Genomic DNA, 20,892 nt, shown 5'->3' on the forward strand with positions numbered 1-20,892 from the left:
ATAAACCACAAGTTTTCATTTTTGAGGGCCCAAAAAAAAATTAAACAACTTAATCGCCATTTAAATTCTTCAATTTTTCCCTGTGCATTTCAGTTGTAAATGTACTATTGCTTCATCTTGGTATTGATTTAAACAGTGTTTTAATGTAATTGAGAGGTATTATTTCCCCATTCTTCAGATAATACTTTCAACAAATCATTTTTATTCTTAATATCTGATTGAATAGTTTGACTTACTTATCTGATTGCTATATTGCAATTCCCTTCAGCGCAGCTCCATCTAGTGGATGCATAACGTAATCCCAGCCACTACTGTATCTTTTATTCTGTGAACCTAATAATGCGGTGCACCTTTTTTATGAAAATAATTTAAAAATAGGTCATTAAGAGAAGGTGTGCCGTATATGTATATGTGCCGGGGGAAGGGGGGGGTTGCCATGTCGTACTTGCAGAATACGTGCGGTGCACTTGTACCTCAGAAGCGACAATCACTTGAAAGGAAACACCTACAAGTTGAAACTAGTTGTGACTTGATCAAAATTGTAGAAATATCACTTATGACCAGATACCATTAGCATTTGTCCCATGCTTTTAATTTTGCAAACTAAATCAAATCGAGTTTAGATCAAACTCAACACACGCAATTCCGATTGCGTTAGAAATGCAATTTATTTCAAAGGTCTTGATGAGCACTCACTTTGCCACTTTGTTTATAACAGGCGCAAAGTTGGTAGGTCCATATAGCTGCACGGTTCTTAGACTCTGAAAGTAGGCCTCCATGACCCCGTCAATGCCCACGCAGTTTGGATTATCACCGTCACCACCCTGTCAAACAAAGCAATGCATTAAAAGTTATTAGCACAGGTTAATGTTGGTTAGTCTTTTTTTGTTTGTTTTTGCTTTAAAGGGCCCCGTGTTGCCTATATGGCTGATTTAACAAAATGTTTTTCAACTAATGCTCGGAAAATAATTTGTATATTGTTAAAATATGAATAATATGTTTTTCGATGGGTGATTACTGTTTTAATTGAGTGTAAAGGAAAGGTTTTACCTCTAAAAGTACTTCCGGGTTTACGGATGACGCATTTCCGTTTCCGGTTTTGATCGCGTGCAAAAAGGCGGATGGCCGTGCCCATCGAGAGTCATGGCGTGCTATTCGACTCCACCGGGGTTGAATTATCAGGCAGAAACGCCTTTTTTTTTTAAGTTTACTAATGTGATTATCGATATTAAGAAATATTTTCGTCGAGTTCTTTTTGTAACAAGAAAGATGCGCTTTTTGTTTGTGATTTCAGTTTTCACCACATACGCGTTCTTGCGCAATGAAAAAGGCAATTAAAGCTGCGAAAGAACCAAGTGTCTTCAGTTTGTGGTTTAGCTTGGTGTCACCAACGTTAAAAACACTACAGCCCCTATCATGGAAAATCACCTTTTTGGAGCATTTAACCATTTTACAATATTAATTTCTCACTCTAAACAGCAAACAATTCCTTGCTTGTTCCTTTTTTTATGGACAAATATTAAAAATTAAGTTAATGATTTACTTTTGAGAACAGATCTGTTCTGTAATTAAAAAAAGTATGCTTTATGTTTACTGTATTATTTTTCCGTGGACAAATATTTATTTTCAATTATTTCTGGGTCCAGCACTTTACATTAATTATTTTTTGTGGACAAATGCAAATAAATCAGACACAGATGGCATGTTTTAAGCCTTTTTTTTTAAAGGAAAAAATGCTTTGCACTGGTCAAGGGGTACTTGGCTTAAAGCATATTTCACAGGGGGTACTCCACTGAAAAAAATGTTGAGAATCACTGATATAAGAAACAATTAGCTGATTCGAGATTGATATAATTGAGTTATAATGGCACCCTGTGGTTTATGCATCTAACAAAAATGTATTTATACATTTGTGACTCCTAAAACTCCGTGCGTCATGACGACGGGTAACCGAAATGATGAAATCTCGAAATGATGAATCTTGTGCTTTGGGTATAACTCTTATACTTTGGGCTGAAAGGGATTTTGTTGACAAAGCGGTGGCTATCGGCAGAGCTCAGCAGAAGGATGCAGGTTACAAGGCGAAGGGATGCTGGGAGAATTCCTGCTTGTGTACGGATGAGCCAACATCCTGCTATGGGTGCAAATATATGTGTGTGTGTCTACCCTCCACAGGTGATATGAAATGTTGGTGTGTTTCTTACCAGTGGGAATGCGTGGGAGATTTTGCCATCAGGGGGCAGCTTAGCGCCAAAGCCATAGGCAGGAAAGAGTTTGTCACTGTCGTAGTCTTGGATAATCTCACCCACTGCTTTCAGGGCCATGGCATATGCATTCATCTGGTAGGGGCTCATATAGTGGAGTGAGGTGGGCTGAGATGGATTACCTTGCGGGGAGTCAAACAAAATAAGATAAAGACAGGGAAAATTATGCCCCCTGCTTTTTCTCTAAACAGTTATATGATATGCCACTGGGCGAAACGGATGTTTGATTATATAATACTTCTTCTTATGTCTTCTTTATGGTAGTTATTGGAGGTAAATAGGAGGCAGCAATGAAAAATAGCATAAGAAAAACTCCAAACCAATAGGAGGTAATAAAGGTGCAAAAACATATGCACAGAAGTGATAATTTATCAAATTCATGCTCTATTTAGCCATTTCAGCAAGGATACTAGTTTTCTCATTTAATTGATGTCAAAGAGTGATGATAATCCATCTGACTAATGATATGACGTTCAAAGGTTCGTAGCCATAAATAAACTGTGCAATAATCATTCCAAAATTATGTTAATTCATTATCAAATTATGCCCCATTATGAACTAAAAACTTAATGAATTCCCACCTTTAAACGTTTAGTAATTGTCCTAAACGTTTAGTAATGAAACCATCCTTCAAATAAGATTTCCAGGCTGTTTAGATTTTTGATAGCTTTTGGATTTTGATTGGTTGTTTTTAGTAAATATACGAACATATTGCAAGATTTCACAAAAAAAAAAAAAAACATCAATGGATATTGCAGGTCAGTGTGGTTTACATGATCAAAAGGAGTAGTACAAAAATGTATTTGTATTTGCAAATGTATATTTACTCCTATATCTTAATTTTTTTATTTATGTATTTTTTTTTACTCATATGATAACAAAGCAGTAGGTTATTCAAATCCAAAAATAAAACAAAACAAATCACGCTCCTCTTAACGATGCAAAAATGTATGAGCAAAACTAATTCTTAGTCTGTTTTATACATTTTATACATCATTTGTATATTTTTCTAATACAGTGGCTCATCCAAGAGCTATAGCTCAATAAAGGCCGATTTGATGTTTCCATCAGGTAGAGCAGAGAACCTCTTTTTTTCTTTCTTTTTTTTTTTTACCATGACATGTTACGCCCTCATTTTTGTGCCCTGCAGCTCCAGATTTTTTCCTCAAATCCATTAATGCTAAAATATTCTGTTTTCCACTCTGAAATCATTCTTCCACCATCTCTGTCACAGTATACTTGCAAAATTTGAACATTTTTCAATCCAGGGATCCGTTTTCAGTTCCACAGCATGACATTGGACCCATGAACACACACAATAAACAGTTTGATGCTAAGTACAATGTTAAAGGGCCTTAGAATCTTACCATTTGATGCTGTAAAATCTATGGCAACAGTGAAGTTCAGCTGTGTCCTGTTGTGCAAAAAAAATAAAATAAAAATAACGACAAAAGTAAGCAAAAGTCAAATTAATTTAGCCTACTTACGATTTTAATTCCTTTTTAATTGAAGAAATACACTCAAAAAACTTTCGTTTAAAGGTTGGAGTTGTTAAAAATTAATCCCGTGGAAAATATTCATACAAAGAATAATTGATTTGGAAAGAGTAAATTTAACATTCAGAGCTTGTACATCGCTTGCTTCAAGGAATGATCCATGTATATTCCTTTTTTATTTCTTAACTGTAAAAGTGTAAAATTGTCGCTGATTAAATGGATAGCTACACTTTTTCACATGCAATTGGTACATTTAAAACCCACATTTTTGTTTTTGCTGACATCAAAATGATGCTCAAAAACTATGATCCTCTGGTATCAACGTGAAACTCGCTGGCATTAGGCATTAAAGCAAAATACAATAAACTGCGATCAATCATTTTCAATTCATGATTTTGTGTTCTTTGACTATATTCATGCTGCCACTTCCTGCTTAGGCGAAACAAACAAAATACTCAATTAAAAGTGAGGGAACCAAATACATACAGGTGTTTACAGATGAGATTTAGCAGTGCAAAATTCCTCAGGTGTAATTTCGTCAAAGTCAACATGAATTCATTACGATGCTTGCAAAGCCCTTGGAGTGTCAAAGCACACACGCATGCACACGCGTGCACACTTAGTAAAACAACCAACTGGGTGGCATTGACATAGTGGGAGCAGGCTAATCATTATTCCACTCACCCTCCGCGGATGAAATCCACAAAGGTGTACTCGGACTCCACTTTGAAGGACAGCAGAGTTACCTTGTATTTCCACACACCGAGGTAAACAACCAAGGGGAAATGGAAAGGGAGCCATGTTCATGCCAGTGGGAAGACACAATTACATACGGATTGCCAGACGGCATAGCGGACATTGGGAGAGAAAGACATAGGCGATAATTAGTGTGGGTAAAGTAATGCCACATAACATAACATACTAATGGGAAGCCAATAATTCAAATTTATTCTATTTGTGACAACAGCAGGATTTGAAGCTCCAGTCCTCACAAAAAGAGCTGCTACCATCCCACAAATAAGCAAGTGAAGAGGACACGGAAAGACTCACAGTTCCTGAATTGACATACTTCTTCTTTTTGCCCTTCTTCTTGGGATTTAAAACCTGCCCGTGATGAGAAAAAGTATATGAAGGCATCAATAGCACATAGTTGCAAAAGGCTTAAAATGAAAATGAAACAACAATCTTCATTATGACAGTGTGAATGAACGTGAAATTAAATCAATACATCTGATTCATTGTGATTATAGTAAAAAAAAAAAAAAAAGAAGCAAATTGAACATGTAAAAAAAGTACCTCAATTGCAATTTTGGTAAAGATAGAGTAATTCGCATTTGTTGTAAGAAGAAGCTTGCATACCACAGTTTAGACTACAACATCAATGCAAAGTACCCAGCTGCAACAGTAGCCACAGCTAACGATAGCAACAAAGAGGCTGATGTAGCTAGCTATAGCAAAGCTCTTCGCCAAACTAAACTCAAGAACATCCAGTGTATAAGCAGGTCTGTGATGGACAATATGTATGATGTTTTATTTGAACGTTATTTTCTAATTATAAATGACTGAAACCCATTTTTGGTGTTGTATATCAGTCATTTGCCCCAATAGAATGTGTCTAAAAAAAAAAAAAAAAACCTTTTTCAGATGAGATTAAAAAAATGATTAATTTGATTAATTGATTACAGATCTGCTTGACAGCACAATAGAGAATAACCATTATTTATGGCTATCCACAATCGATTCGCCAAAATGAACATTCTGTACATGTGTTTTTCCATTAAAACTCTTTTAATAAAACTCTTTGAGGATAGACAAAAAATAAGAGGTTATTTGAATGTTTTTTGCTAGTTTCTTAACATATTTGCAGAATTTATCCTGTAGCATGTTAAAAATTACACTGATATTTAATACGCCTCACGGTGGAAATACAATTACCGTATTTTCCGCACCATAAGACACACCAGATTATAAGGCGCACCCTCAATTAATGACATATTTGTACAACTTTTCCACACACAAGGCGCACTGGATTATAAGGCGCACCCTCAATTACTTACATATTTTAAAACTTTTTCAATCACAATATATTAATACTCAAGGTAATAACAAAAACTCTAATAACTCAATGTCAATATGAGCAACCTTGTTCAACTGTAAACGCACAAAAGAAACAGGTAAAGCTTACTTTACCACTTCATTCCCCATCTACGAATCCCAATCTCAATATTGATCCGTATATAAGGCGCACCTGATATAAGGCACACCATCAGCTTTTAAAAAAAAATAAGGCTTTTAGGTGCGCCTTATAGTGCGGAAAATACGGTACATGATTCCAATAATTTTTATATCACATTCTTTAGGGTTTCACCTCATAGACGTTGAACTGGTTCTGTCCCCGAGACAGTTCTCTGTAGCTGGTGGTGAACTCGCCAATGAAGTCATGGCTGCAGACACACACCCACACACGGCCAAGCATGAACCCAAATGCCATCATCTGAGACAAAGTGTCAAGCCTATTCACATCTCCCTCTGTGTTTCTGCCAGATTAACACACTTGCTGTATTGTCGCTGTCTCAGTTTTTTATGTTCCAGTCATAAGAAGACATAAATACAAGGAAGATAGGTTGGTATCAATTATGAAAAAACAGATCGTAAGATGCAAGTTGAAGTACAGAGGTTAATCAGGAGTGGGAAATGGGCATTAGTTTCCAAAGTAATCATTGTAAGTAATGTGTGAATAAATAAAAACATCAGCCTAAATTAATACTTGATTTTCTCCCTCAGAAGGAACTGTAATTAACTGCAGTGTAGTTATATTAGTGTAACTTTTACCAACAAAGTTTTAATTCTGTAAAGTGGAGTTTAACAGTGACAAAAAAGAATAAGGCGTTGGAAGAGAAAAAAAAGTAGCCTATAATCAAAAGCTTTTTCACTACACTGCATAGGCAAGGTGAAAAACAAGTTCAGATGCTAATGAATGGTCTGTGTGCTGGTAGTCGGGAATTGTTTCGAAATACAAAAATCAATGCTTATGTTGTTTATGTTTTTGAAAAGCATAAAATGTACAAAGCTGCTTGAAAGATGCAATTACAGCAGCAACGATTCATAACATTTTTTATGGATGACATGATTCAAACGATTCTCATATAGGCCATAGAACCATAGCAATACATGATCTAAAATATTAAACACCCATCACATTTTAAAACCGTTATACAGTATACAGTATATTGTGCATCAAAAAACCCCGCCTTATCCTAACCTCGTAAGCCTAAACCTAACCCCTAAAAAAATAATACTGTATAACTATAAAGTTCATCCTGAAGTTACGTGCCTTTACCTTCCATCTCGATCCCAGTCATAGACGTCTATTTTTACAGTCCTGAAATACAGAACACATTATTTATGAGTGTGACAGTGCAATTCAATGATTCAACCAATGTGTTCCTCTGCCAGCAGAAAAACAGTTAACTATGAATTGCTACACTGCTGAATTTTAAAAATGCAGGAACTGCCGGCACTACAAAGCAAACCGAGTGCTTCATTGAAACCTCCTTCAAAACTACTGGAAGTGCAGAAAAATTCCTTTAACAATACATTGTTTCAACACAATTTACAGCCATTTCTCCTACCTACCTACCGCAATGTAAAAAAAATATTCAGGATAACATTTTATTGTTCGGTGACCACCTGTTTTTTTTTTCCTTTATCTAGATAGCTTTCTATTTATTTAGCTAGCTAGCTAATGATCTATCTATCTATCTATCTATCTATCTATCTATCTATCTATCTATCTATCTATCTATCATTATTTAGCTAGCTAGCTAGCTAGCTAGCTAATTATCTATCTTTATTTAGCTAGCTAGCTAGCAAATGATCTATCTATCTATCTATCTATCTATCTATCTATCTATCTATCTATCTATCTATCTATCTCTCTCTCTCTCTCTCTCTCTCTCTCTCTCTCTCTCTCACTCTCTCTATCTATCTATCTATAACCTTATCTTTATATATTTATCTGTGTAATCTTTATATAGCTTATGTTACCGTAAGTCACCCTTAGAAAAGCCTAGTGGGAAAAATACAGCCTAGCAGAGTGGCCCTGTTTTATTACAAAAATACGAAAAGGAAATACCCTGCACGTATCGTAACAGACAAGAGAAACCAAGTGTGACAAAGCAGGTTATCCCAGATGGTCTTGAAACGACAGACTACAGGATGAAAATAGTTGCAACTCAACAGGAAGAAGGATGATGAAAGTCATGGCGTCATCTGAAATGGAGACGAGTGAAAACTACAAGGGGCTTTATCAAGTATCATATGGTCATTTTGCTTTGAGGAGCTAAGAAAAAGTCACTGATCTGTGTAGTCTCATTTTTAATAAAAACTAAGCACTGTAATTGGTTTTCTAACTCTTTGGATATGTGCCAGGTTCTGCCACAATTGAATGACTATTGTTCTCTGATAATGGTACAACTTCAATTCATGAAGTTGTTTTGAGTCCAGCAGTTGTATTCCCGATACATCCTGAGCCCAATATTTCTCCTCTGATTTTATTTTGCTGTGGTTGTGGGAGTTGTTGATGTATTGTTTTCATTTCAGGTTATAAATGTTCACATTCTCTCCTTGCAGAAATATAGACGAAAGGTGCCACTGTAGTTCTAAACTTGACAGCGGAAGCTTCCCAATGGAACTTCCCAACCTTTAAATTTTGGGGCAAAACATCTCGAGTCCTTATGAGTTGCACCCTTTGGAATTTGCCCCTTCTCTCTGGTTTGGGGCAGTGGAGAGCTCTGTCCTAGGTTCCCTAGCAACAAGTGACTAGGGAATTGTGTGAGAAAAAAAAGTGAGATTTTTTTTATATTTTGCTACGGCTGCTAAATATTGATAATAATATTTCAATTGTTAAACTTTATATTGAATCACATTGATGCCCATTCTCTCATTTTTTTTTTTTTACTCTAAATCAATGATAAGGATCACTCAGCTCACCCATTAACATTTTATTTCAATCCCACATGGAAAGTCGTAGAGTCCTATGAGGACACCAAATGTAAAATTGCCGGTAATAGCCCCCAGTAATCCTGCTATGCGCTGCTTTTTGAGATATATTGGCTAGGGAAAAAAAGGGCAACGTGATAGCTGCACAGTTTATGTCACATATTGAAAGATTTACATCATCTAAGGGTTGCTATTTTATGTTACTGGTGCTGGGAAAAAATCTCAAATGCCATGCAGCTTAATCCAGTGTTCATATTTTCAGGTGTGTAATGCTATGATCGTATTCCCACAAGGACCAAGCGCAGCTAGACAGGAGCCGTGAAAAGCATTAAGTATATGCAGAGTGCACCTGGCTGAAAGTGGCTATCACATCTGCTCGGCGCAGTCGGAATACCAATGTCATACAGAATGTGGCGTGGAAACCGGGGCGATCTCAATAACACCAGCGCTGGTCCCGGGGATCAAATGACCGACTGCTGGCATTATTCTGACCGCCCAGGCAACAGGTGATGTCATCACCTCCAAAAGTCCGCCTCCGATGTATTCAGGGTTCCTATATGCATTTATATAGAAGGAATCCCGCATCAAGTGCATGCATAATCAAAACAAACCTTTTACTATGCGTTTTTTTTTTTTTTTTTTTTGCATGCATGCATTTATGTATGAAGCTGGCAGCTGTTTTCTGACCTGTCATAGTCACCGTTGCAGAGAGCTCGAACAGGGATGGTGAAGGGCTGCCACACAGGGTTCAGTGTGTTTTTGATCACTTCCGTTTTATGGCAGATAGTGAATCTGCCGGAAAAAAAAAATGTAACACTTCATGGGACAAACAGATGAGACAAAACAGGGTTCTTTTGCTTTCTTGATTATAATCACATGTTTGTATTCTGCCATGTGTCTACGTCGGTTTGTCTGAAGGACATGAGCAGGGTTTTTATTTTTTTGCACAAAGTTATTGTGCAGTGCAGTATTTTAACCATTTTGCGGTTATTTTCTTCCACATCATTCTCGCAGTATATTAGCCAAGGGATGGCACTCTCCTGGTCGTGTGAAATGGTCCGTAGTATGTTAGAATTTGACATGTCACCATCTGAGTGCAATTTCAGCTCCCTAGTCTCTTCTTTCAATGCTTTTCCTTTGATGTAAAATGATTTTGATGTGGAGATCAAAGGATTATCCATAATACCGCATAAGGGTTGACCCTTGTGCAGTATTTCAACCATTTGTCCTAAAAAATAAATATAAATGCGTATTGGTCCACAGAAAAATATTCACAATAAATGGTTCTGTTTTGGCATTACAGTAGAGATCTTCACAAAAATAAATAATCAGTTATTAATACATATATGTCCGAAAAAAAGATAATCAATATAAAGTGTGAGACCTGTTCTCAGGAATAATTATCAAAAAATATTTACCCACAGAAAAATAATTAAACTTTTGTGATCATTGTCAAGATGTGTTCTCATGAATAAATTATTAATTTGACAGGTAACGAGTGGTGGCACAAGACAAGTTGGGTTTGAACCATTCTAATATGGGGGAGAATTTGTCTTTTTACAATAACGAAATTCAATAACCTACTGAAGAAAAAAAGTTTTATAAACTTCTATTTTTCTGAAACAATTAACTAGCTCAAAAATGGTTTTGTAAAGGATTTTTCATTTTTCAAGTACCCCCAGGGGTACTAGTACTCCCATTTGAGAACCACAGGGCTAATAATCTATGAGGCTTCTCAGACTCACGTTCCATCTTCATTGCTGCGGTAGAAAACCAGGAAGGGGTCAGACTTGCCAAAAAAGTCTTTTTTATCCAGCTTGTTGGCACACAACTGCATCGTAGCAATATCCTGAGAGGGAAGATAAACAAGATGAGAAGAAAATATCTCTAATCATTTATGATACAATTGGATTTCAAAGGCAGCAACCTGCGGCGTTGCGAAACGTATTCTTCCCGACTACATCTTTTTTTTCTGACATAGGCGCAGTAATTTATATCGCAGCGCCCCGTCTGAATGCAAAGCAATCGTCAGACTTAAACTTGGATAATGAAGATGCAAAATCCCAAGTCGGCAACCAGTCAAGCCTCATCTTCATAATGACTGCGCTGTGAATTCAATCCAGTGTTTCATTTAAAGTATACATTTGATCGGAGCGAGAAACAAATTTTACCGTGGATTTCTATAATATAGCCAGGGAGGAATGGGAATCGCCTCATACATATTTATGGGAGGTTACCCCCATTAATGAGACACTGTTTTATTAAGGTTGTTGTTTGCAGGCGCTTGGCTCGCTAGAAGGATCGTTGGATAGATTGCCCTTGATGAAACCTCGCATTCATCGCATCCGGTAAGGTATCGTTAGAATTCCGTCGCTTTTTCTGAGCAAAACTGCATGAGTGGAACAACACTGTTAGGGATTAGACATTTATATTCCATCATAGTTGGAAAAAATTATACTTGAGCCCTGACTAAGTGATTTACATGTGGAACTCCAGCTCATTTGTCCCATTTCATGCGCTTTTGTAAAAAGTTGGGACCATCATTAAAACTTTCCTGCACTTGTGTGTGTCCCATTAATGGGGCACAGTTTAAGTGTTTGCAAAGATGGGTGTGTGATTGCACGCGCGCTTGGATACTGACCCTGCAGTTGCTGAGCTCTTCAGCAGTTAAGATAATGACCCCGCATTTCTTTCCTGGAATTCCACTGCAAAAAAAAAAAAACATAATCGATGCATGAAATTAGATTTATAGTTCCATTTTGGTGCGCGGTATTCGTTTGACAAGTATTAAATACTACCACGCAACTATTTTGTGGAGTTGGCCCATGTGTATTCGTCCTTGTCATTTTACCCTTGGGTGATACTAACATTATATAATAGGGGTGTCCTGGTCACATTTTTTTGTTTCCTGATATTGAGGATCTGTTGATACCAAGTCCCTATTTCTTTTTCAATTTGTAGTCATATTTTGAAAAATACTTCACATCTTTATTTGGTGAGTGAAGCAGAATTTTACACAGTTGGAACGAAATTGTATAATTTCCTGTCTCACCACCGAAGATAGCCATGGCACTCGGGATGCCACAGCCCTTGTTTTAAATGCATTTAGGTCAACCCTCACAGTATATTAATTCCCAGTTTGAAACCTCCATTAACATGAAAATCATTTGAAGGTCAAGCGTACAAACGATTTATTGAACTGTCGCAAGGGAAGGAGAAAGAAAGATAAAAATGAGAGAGGGAATGAGAGCGTTGATGGGTAAATTAGTAACAGAGGGTGCACAAAAAGGGCAAAGCTTGTTTGCAAGTTGATCGATCATTTTCCCAATTATGGGAAAAGGCTTCTGTGACAGGCAGATGAGACAAGCTAATACTTTTTGCGACTTATCCAAAAACCAAAGATCGCAATTCAAGATTTGTCATTGTATTACGCAGTGCATACACTGTTGCACCAACGGTGTATATTCCTTCGTACACTAGACAAATATATTTCTGAGTCAGTGGAAGTACCCTCAATACCTCATTGTAGTTGACAGTATGTGACTTGAGTAACAATAATTCAAAAAAAAAACACCGTGACAATCAATCCGCGCTGAAATTCACCACTGCAATATCAATGCGCCAGCAATTTAATAAACATACAAATTCAATTTTAGGAGGCAAGATGCGTGTAATGAGTGCTGAGCTCAAAGTGTATGCATTTAGACCTTGGAAAATGGGACAACACAGCTGCAAACTGTGATGTTCAAAGAAAGGAGCTGGACACTGGAATTGAATCAGAAGGTCAACGCATCAGACACCCCAACCAATTTCCGAAGACCCAAGCTCGAGATGAAAATATTCAGCACTGATATCATGCTTTCCATATATATATATATATATATATATATATATATATATATATATATACACATGACCACTTTAACTCATTTAATTTCAGAGATGTACAATATTTTCATCTTTTTTTTTTTTTTGAAAGAGTCCAAACATTCAATTCCAGATAATTAACTATCGATTTATTACTGAAGTATCTGGAAATTCATGTCCTTAATGTAAGTTTCGATTGCTCTTAAAAAACATAAAGATATGTCCCTGGCATTAAATGAGTTAATACAAGTTTAAAAATGTAATAATTGTGAAATTTGCCAAAACACATTTCGTGTCTGCAATTGCTTGCTAACGAGACAATGAAGCCAGCATAGCTAAAGTGGCATTTTATTTTATAACGTGGCAATTTATTTTATAATTCGTAAACAAAACAGATGCACAGCCGAAAGAGTAACTTTTGAGTCCTCCACCTTAGCGCTTTTTTTTTTTTTTGCCTCGGGGAACTGTAGATTGATTGGAAGGATAATTGTCTGTTTTCTTGGTGTAGCTCAAGGTGTCCTACTATTTGGACATGATCAGAAAACCTCTCAAGGAGCATAGGAGAATACCGGCAAACTCCAGTTGACTCGTCCTCAACCTACTTTGAGTGGTCTGGGGTCTATAGGGTATCTTTAAGGCTTGAGGCCATTCAGCCCGTGAAGGAACTGATTTCTTGCACCTGAAATCTTCCTTGAAGATGAAAAGCACAATCGTTTTAATTGTGCCTTAAGGGGAAATTCACTTTTTCAGAAGGTTGCAGGTCATTACCCAAAGCTTACGACCAAAGGTGAGGGTTGGAATACAAATTGACTTGTAAATTGGCGTCTCTCTGGATTCTATATGATGTTTAAAAATAGTGTTTTAAAACTATATTGAATGTGGTTATGATTTGACGCATGTAAGCCTTTCAGGACAGTATTAGTTATCTTAGACTATTGTCTCAGTATTTTCCATAGTAAAATGTTCTACTATAATTTGGCTTGATTGTGCATGAGAAAATAAACGAAAAAATAATAGTACAACAAAATTTGCTTTCAATGGTTTCTGTGGTCACAGAGAAGCCAGAGTATAGTTGCTAAATAAACAAACAAACTTGCAAAATAAATAAGTGCAGTGGCTGGACATGGGCAGATATCAAATTCTGACGGAATGATATCCTTGCAAAAATATCATGTTAAAAAACACAGCTCTGTTTTATTTAAAAAAAATACATAAAGATCATATTTAGTACAAATAAATAAACACATTAACATTCTTTGTGATTTATTTATTTTTTTTATTCTTGTCCTGTCACTGGTCAAGTTTATTCTAAGACAGAGCACCACGCATGAATGTCCACAGGGAGACTTAATTAGACTTAATTCCACCAAAATAACTCATATATTTTCAAAATAACTTTAAATGTTTTCACTGGTAACCCTTAAAGTTTTAGAAAAAGCAGGTTTGTTGTGCTAGCTTTTTTCTAATCAATATTGACCACTTGCATTTTTAAAGTCATGTTTTGAGAGCCATCTTGTAAAAATTAAAAAGGGCACGAGGGTGTGCTAAGCATCCTAACTTGATTTAAATTTTTAAAACATTGTCTAACCATCTCCCTAGAAGCAAGCAACATCATCAAAAATCGAAATATTTCATAGTTTTAGAAACGCAAACGTTTCATGTCCTCCAGCATGATGCTTAGATTTGACTGGGTAAAAAATAAGAACTCATTGATTGTCCATGCACGCCAAGAAGTTAATTTTCAAAGAGGCGGCTTGTCGAGACAACTGTGCTAGCAGCCAATCATATTTTCTTCTGTTTAACCCCCGCCCCTTTGTTAAATTATGCACAGAAAAACCCAACTAATATCTGGTTCTAGACAGTATTAGCTATTAGCGAATGTGACTTTTTACCACCTATGAGTACAATTGATAAAATAAGATAAACAAAAAAATAAAAACATACACATTCGAAACTACAGATCATTTATTCATTTAGCAGCGGCAAGCAGTTAGTGCGCAAAAGATATATGTTCTATACCATCTTTTATGTAGTGTTATGGAAAAAAAAAAGTGACATGATTGTCGTATGTGAGCCAGTAAGCACAGTACATGAGATGTTGTTTAAAAAAATGACGAGAGCTATGATCCACCGCTGTCTGTCTCGCCCCACCCTTGTGAGAAAGCAGGCCATAAAGAGGGAGTCAAATTGCACAGTGTCCTTGTAAAGTCCACGAGCATATTTCATAAAGTGTGATTGTGAATCAGAAAGTATGAGTATTACACATTGCCATACTGAATTTTGCAAGGAACTACTATGACTACAAAAAAAAAAGAAAATTACAGCTGCACATAAAATTTAGCAACATACTAAAGCATACATTTGCATATTAACTCATTCACTGCCATTGACAGCCATAGACGTCTAATCCTTTTTTTTCACTCAGATAAGACAGAAGAAAGCAGGAGATAAACAAGCATCTGGCATAGATATGTACAAAATATTCTGGACACCTTATCAGTGCATTATCTCACTCATTGCCACTGACGGCTATAGACGTGAAAAAAATCTATTTTTTACAGAGCTGGCTGCAGAAAAACTGCATTCTACTGTACTTGTGAATGAAAAGTGGATCCATAATGAACACGGCTGTGTTGTATCAAGTGAGCACAAAACTGATTAGTCCTTATCGAATATTTCAAATCCTTCTTAAATCTTCTAAAGTTGGAAGATTCTGTGACAGCTTCAACTTCTGTATGAGTCAAGTCTCAGTGCAACTAAATCATAATGTTCTTGAAATTTACAGTCACCCCTTGCTATATTGCAGTTCAGTTATTGTGGGTTCAGTACATCGCAATTTAAAAGATAGTTTATTCTTTTTTTTTTTTTATTTAAAGTGCAGGACAGTTAATCAATTGCATGCCTTCGGAAAGGAAACATCGTTAACTAATTGAGTACATAGAGACTTCCACCGCCACTTATGATGAATTGTAATGGAGGAGGGAGGATGGAAACCACCACAGGTGTACTTTTAATTGCTTTATTGGGCAAAGGGTCGCCAAAATGCAGTGGCGGACCGTGCATTTCACACTTAGACCTTCAGTGATGTCCTACCTTATGGAATTCATTTTGAAAGATTTTCAGGCCACTAGCTTGAGTTGTGTACTCTCTGCGCACTCGGTGTGGCACACACGTTACTAATGTGCCAGAAATCCAGCCAATCAGAGCTAATGAACATATATTGATTGACTGCTTGGTCTCCAGTTAGATTGAGGAAATAAGTTGATCCCTATGGATTTTATTTTTTGCGATGGAACATTCCATCAAAACTCAAGAATTTAATCACTGAACTTATGTTACTGCCGACCATACATTTTCTTTATGTTTCACTGTTCGGCATCTTCAGCCAAGTGTCACCGGCTAGACCCAAACCTAGGTTTTCGGAAACAGGCGACCCTGAGGCTCAGCCAGCAGAGCCGCTGTCCACTGACCATGAATGTTTTATTAGAGCTCAGCTGTTCGATTTTATGATGAAGCAGCTTGCATGATAACAATCCAGTCTGACTTTCCAGCTGTATTTTCTTTTTAGTTGATAACCAAAAAGGAATAGGAGATCTGACGGAAGATGAAAATGAGTTCAAGGACATCAGGGGTAGAGTTTGGGTAAAAGGAAAGCATACAAATTGGAGTTTGAACATCATGACAGCAGTAGTGGCCTTTTCATAAGTGCACATAAATCTACAAGCTTGTGATTTTTGATACATCATTTACAATCTGCAAGCAGCGGAAGGAATTTTTCATCTGATCCAATTGCAAAGCTGCCAGATGGGAATGTACTGATTCTAAATGAAGACTTTCACTCCAAACTGTGTCTCCTAAGTGACTCCTGGATAATAGTAACTATTCCATTGCAGATTTTTTTCTTGTGAGCTACTACACTTGCACTGCTTGTATTGCATTTGGTCTGTTGTTTATGAAAAGATAAAATGTTCATGGCTATTCTTATAACGCAATGAAAGGGACCGGACCTCGTGTATGACAAACTGTTTTGAAATGATCCACAGCATTTCATCAAGGTAAAGATGCTGGTTACAGCAATTCCAAAAAAGCACCACAGTACGTGCTTAAATGCAGGTGTATCAACTGGATTGCATTGAGTTCAAAAGGAAAATGAAAAACACCTAAAATAAAGATGGTTCAAAAAATTTATAAAGTTATATATTAAAAAAATGAAGATCTCATGCCAGCATTTGTTCATTATGTAATGCTATCTGCAAGTATTTAACTTCTTCATTACATTATTTAGCAATTTCATGTCAACGATTGGAACATTGGATCATTTTCAGCTTGCTTTGTAAGTGATTTGAAAGGGTGAATTATAGTGAGGTGACAAAAGATACACGTTCCTTGAAAATCTTTCATATTGCTGTTTGTCGGGTAGAGCCGAAGGGTTTAATTTGCACCTCAAAAAAAATCATTCGACTATTTCGGCTCGGGGGTTATGTTCTCTTTAAAAAGCAATATGTGTTCAAAGAAACCTGGGTGGATGATATTGCCCGTGAATGAAAGTTTTTGCTTTTTAATTGCCGTTGCAACCACTATGGCTTAAAAGATTTGAACTCGAGCTAAAGATGACCTTGATTTGATCTGGGTGAGTTATTACTTTTCTCAGTCTTCAGAAATCGTCAGCTTTTCTTTTTTTCTCTAGCAAGATGAAAGTCGAGATAATTGACAGGAAAGAAATGATGTTGCAACCATATATGGGAATTGCCTCAAAGCAATTACAAAGCATCCTGTAAGATTGTTCTGTGATCCTTGTACTGCTCATGGCCTCTCTGGGATGTATTTGCACTGTATCTTGGATACTACGGTAAAATATTGTATGTGTGTCCCATTTATCACTATGTGAGTGCGTCAACCTTCTAATTTCTGGAGATGCAAGCCACTGCTTGGTTGGCTGATTTGATTATTTATTCATTGATTTTCCTTGCCATTTTTTGCCACTCAGAGGCTACAATTATGATAGATTGCCAAAACAGGTTGGAAGTTCAAAACTGCACCCTGTGTTAAGTTTTAAACCCTTGCAAATGGGAGCTAGAGATTTATACTAGGGGAGTGTACAATCATGGACACCCGCGGCTTATTAGACTTCATAAACCAACTAATCACTCTATCTTTTTTTCTAATACCGGTATATATTTTTATATCAATAGCTTGCAATATTGTACAATGCTTTTTTGCAGGTGTCTGGAAATGTTCAATGGTATTTCCATTCATAGGGAGCAAAAAAGCCACCACAGTGTTGTAATCTATGTTTATCTATTTTTATGACTAATATTTAATATTTATAAAATTCTTGTTGAGTTCCTAACTATGTCATAACATACCGTAACATAATCAATTACTTTATAATGATTACTTTAGATGCTGAAGCACTAACATAATTGATTCCTGTAGCTTCTAAAGTCATAAGGTATTAAAGTAATTGATTACTTCAGTACTTAATTACCGAAAGTAATGTACTACTTTGGTCCTTAATTACCGAAAGTAATTGATTACTTAAATTCTTCATTCATTTGGTGCCAACTATTTTTTGACACTTCTTTATCCAAACACTAGAAAAAAAATTTGAAAAAAATACAAAATTACCGTATTTTCCGGTATTATAAGGCACACCCTCAATTAATGACATATTTTAAAACTTTTTCCATATACAAGGCGCACCGGATTATAAGGCAGACCCTCAATTAATGACATTTTTTAAAACATTTTCAATCACAATATAGTAATTCTCAAAGTAATAACAATAATAACTCAAATAATAACTCTAAACTCTCAATAGCATAATAACTCAATGTCAATATGACCAACCTTATACAACTGTAAACACACAGAAGAAACAAGTAAAGCTTACTTTATCACTTCATTCCCCATCTACGAATCCCAATCTCAATATTGATTCATATATAAGGCGCACCTGATTACAAGGCGCACCATCAGCTTTTTTTAAAAAAAATAAGGCTTTTAGGTGCGCCTTATAGTGCGGAAAATACGGTCATTATTTTACATGTATTATTGAACGACTGGCACAAAATAAAACACAACAAATAAAGGAATATGGTGAAGCAGAAATGAGCTGAAAAGGAATTGCGCTAAGAACCCAAGAGAAACCAAAGCCAATAAAGAAATGCTAAGAATCAATACTACCTCGTTGTCGACTTTAGTATCGATACTTGAATTGATCCACACAGCCCTACTCTAGTGGGATTTTGTTTTCGGTCGAGATGTTTTGACTGATTCAAGCTACCCTTCTAATTTCTGTAGCGGACACTGTGACCTTTTCGATGATGTGTGCATGGGTGGGATGTGATTAACTTTGCTGTCTTGCTGAGACAAAATGGACAAAAATGAGTTTGAGGAAAGTCAACAAGCAGTTATCAGAAAAACTGTCAAAGTTGATTTGGTACGCCTTTTTTGATCCTTTGTGATAGAGAACATCAAACCTGAACTTGAGGTTGCCTCACTGACTCAAAGTTCTGCTTCATAGTGTAGGTCCCAGATGGAGGTTTTGTTATTGGCTGAGTTATTATGTTGACCTGACATTGGTGCACATGAAACCATGGCAGGATAACAGAAAACACAATTGCTCAGTTGGCCGCCCACAGAATCTACAGTGAATGATGCATTAGAAGAAATCAAGGTCTGCCCTCTCAGGATAATTTGCCTTGATGATTTGGAGCCTTTCCGTGTAAAATTCAAACACTTGTAGGCTTACATTTATAAGTCTGCTTCGCAACTGATTCTCGATACACTTTGCAGCCATTTCACAATCAGTAAAAGCTCCCATGCTGAGCATTGAACTCATTTCAATGATTTTGCTCCTACTAATCAGTTACAGTACAAGCATGAGAAATTGGCTGTAAATTTAAACCAATATGAATAGAACCAGACAATATTCATTGTTTCACATGCAGAGATTGTTATATATTCGATGAGTAATTTGAAAATGAAAATTTGATATAAAGTAAAATACCTTCAATTTGACTATAAGCAGCAACTTTTTTATTATTTGAGCCCTGCAGTTTACAGTCCAGTGCAGCTTCTCTGCAGTTTTGTTTTGTGTGTGTGTGTGTGTGTGTGTGTGTGTGTGTGTGTGTGTATCTTATTGAGGTGTTAATGTATGGGACAACTATGAAATGGAATTGAAAAGATGTGAATCAATAGCTGTGCTCAAAAAGAGTTTGAAAAATAACACATTAAAAATGATATACGGTATACGTTGAATAAGAGTGCAATGTGTTTATATGTTCAGACATTTAAACAAAAACAGAACGAAGTCGCTATCAAAGTGTTGATGTTGAGTTTGAACTACGATCTTACTCTGTAGTATTCTGTTGGTGTTCTGCTGAAAACATGTTTGCTATACTATCAGGCATGTTCAGTCTGAAAATAGAATCTTGCTGTCAGCAGGCAGTTGATTAAAAAATAATCATAATGAAAACTTATACTTAACCATATACCATATTTCTGCATATTACATTACAGCTATTTTGATTTTTTTTTCACCCAATTTTTGCAGCTTATATACCGGTGCAACTTACAGTATAGCCCGACATTTATGGTAGCATTTTCCATGTATGCAAGGAATAATAAATAATACTACGACTAATAATACTGTTATCGACTAATCTACGTATGCATTCTATTTTCCCTTTTTCCAAAGGTTGGGCCAAATCAGGTTTTACCATGAACAAACTTCAGAGTAAAAGGCAACAAGTTATCGAATGAACGTCTAGTCCCTAATTGGAACTGTTCCAATCTACATTCAAATTACAACAAGTAATGACATCGCCATTTAAAGACTTTGCAAAGTGATTTTGCTTCGCTATCACCCACCCAACTAATGAAGCTATGATACATCAGGAGTCAGGTCACCTTGGGAAACCTGTGCTTCTGTTTAAATTGCTGCAGTGTGCATAGACCATTTGTGTTTGTATCCTCTGGTCAACAAGCAAACTGCTGGAACATTCAATTAAGGTTATGGCTCTGTTTCCCTCTTTCTCGTCGACAACACTTTAACCATTTATTGTGTTTGTCCCAATCTAAGCTCATCATGCATAAAGTGCTCCAAACACAAGTTTTCCCTCCCGATTGAGATTGTTGATTATTCATTTCCTTTTCGGCTTGTTTATATTCCTTGTTAGCAGTTAATCAGCACAATTTGCTTCTGGCCTGTTGGTGTTTTTTTTTTTTTTTTTCCTCATCGTCATGTGTAGATCAGGTGA

The 20,892-nt window shown here is 36.4% G+C and overlaps 1 protein-coding gene across 3 annotated transcripts in view; it reads right to left on the reverse strand.

The window, feature by feature from the left end:
- cpne9 (copine family member IX) overlaps window positions 1-20,892 on the reverse strand; it is a 69,097-nt gene that overhangs the window by 9,018 nt on the left and 39,187 nt on the right. For all 3 annotated transcript variants that reach the window (XM_088441216.1, XM_088441235.1, XM_088441225.1), the window contains 10 exons: window positions 11,403-11,466; window positions 10,507-10,610; window positions 9,449-9,553; window positions 7,101-7,142; window positions 6,129-6,204; window positions 4,811-4,864; window positions 4,445-4,506; window positions 3,632-3,678; window positions 2,205-2,386; window positions 697-824 (listed from right to left, as the gene is read on the reverse strand). In XM_088441216.1, coding sequence (XP_088297342.1) covers window positions 697-824; window positions 2,205-2,386; window positions 3,632-3,678; window positions 4,445-4,506; window positions 4,811-4,864; window positions 6,129-6,204; window positions 7,101-7,142; window positions 9,449-9,553; window positions 10,507-10,610; window positions 11,403-11,466 — 864 coding nt within the window. The remainder of the gene's footprint in view (window positions 1-696; window positions 825-2,204; window positions 2,387-3,631; window positions 3,679-4,444; window positions 4,507-4,810; window positions 4,865-6,128; window positions 6,205-7,100; window positions 7,143-9,448; window positions 9,554-10,506; window positions 10,611-11,402; window positions 11,467-20,892) is intronic.

The sequence above is a fragment of the Hippichthys cyanospilos genome, chromosome 2 (genome assembly GCF_059441005.1).
Source record: "Hippichthys cyanospilos isolate Australia breed blue-spotted pipefish chromosome 2, RoL_Hcya_1.0, whole genome shotgun sequence".
Taxonomy (NCBI): Eukaryota; Metazoa; Chordata; class Actinopteri; order Syngnathiformes; family Syngnathidae; genus Hippichthys; species Hippichthys cyanospilos.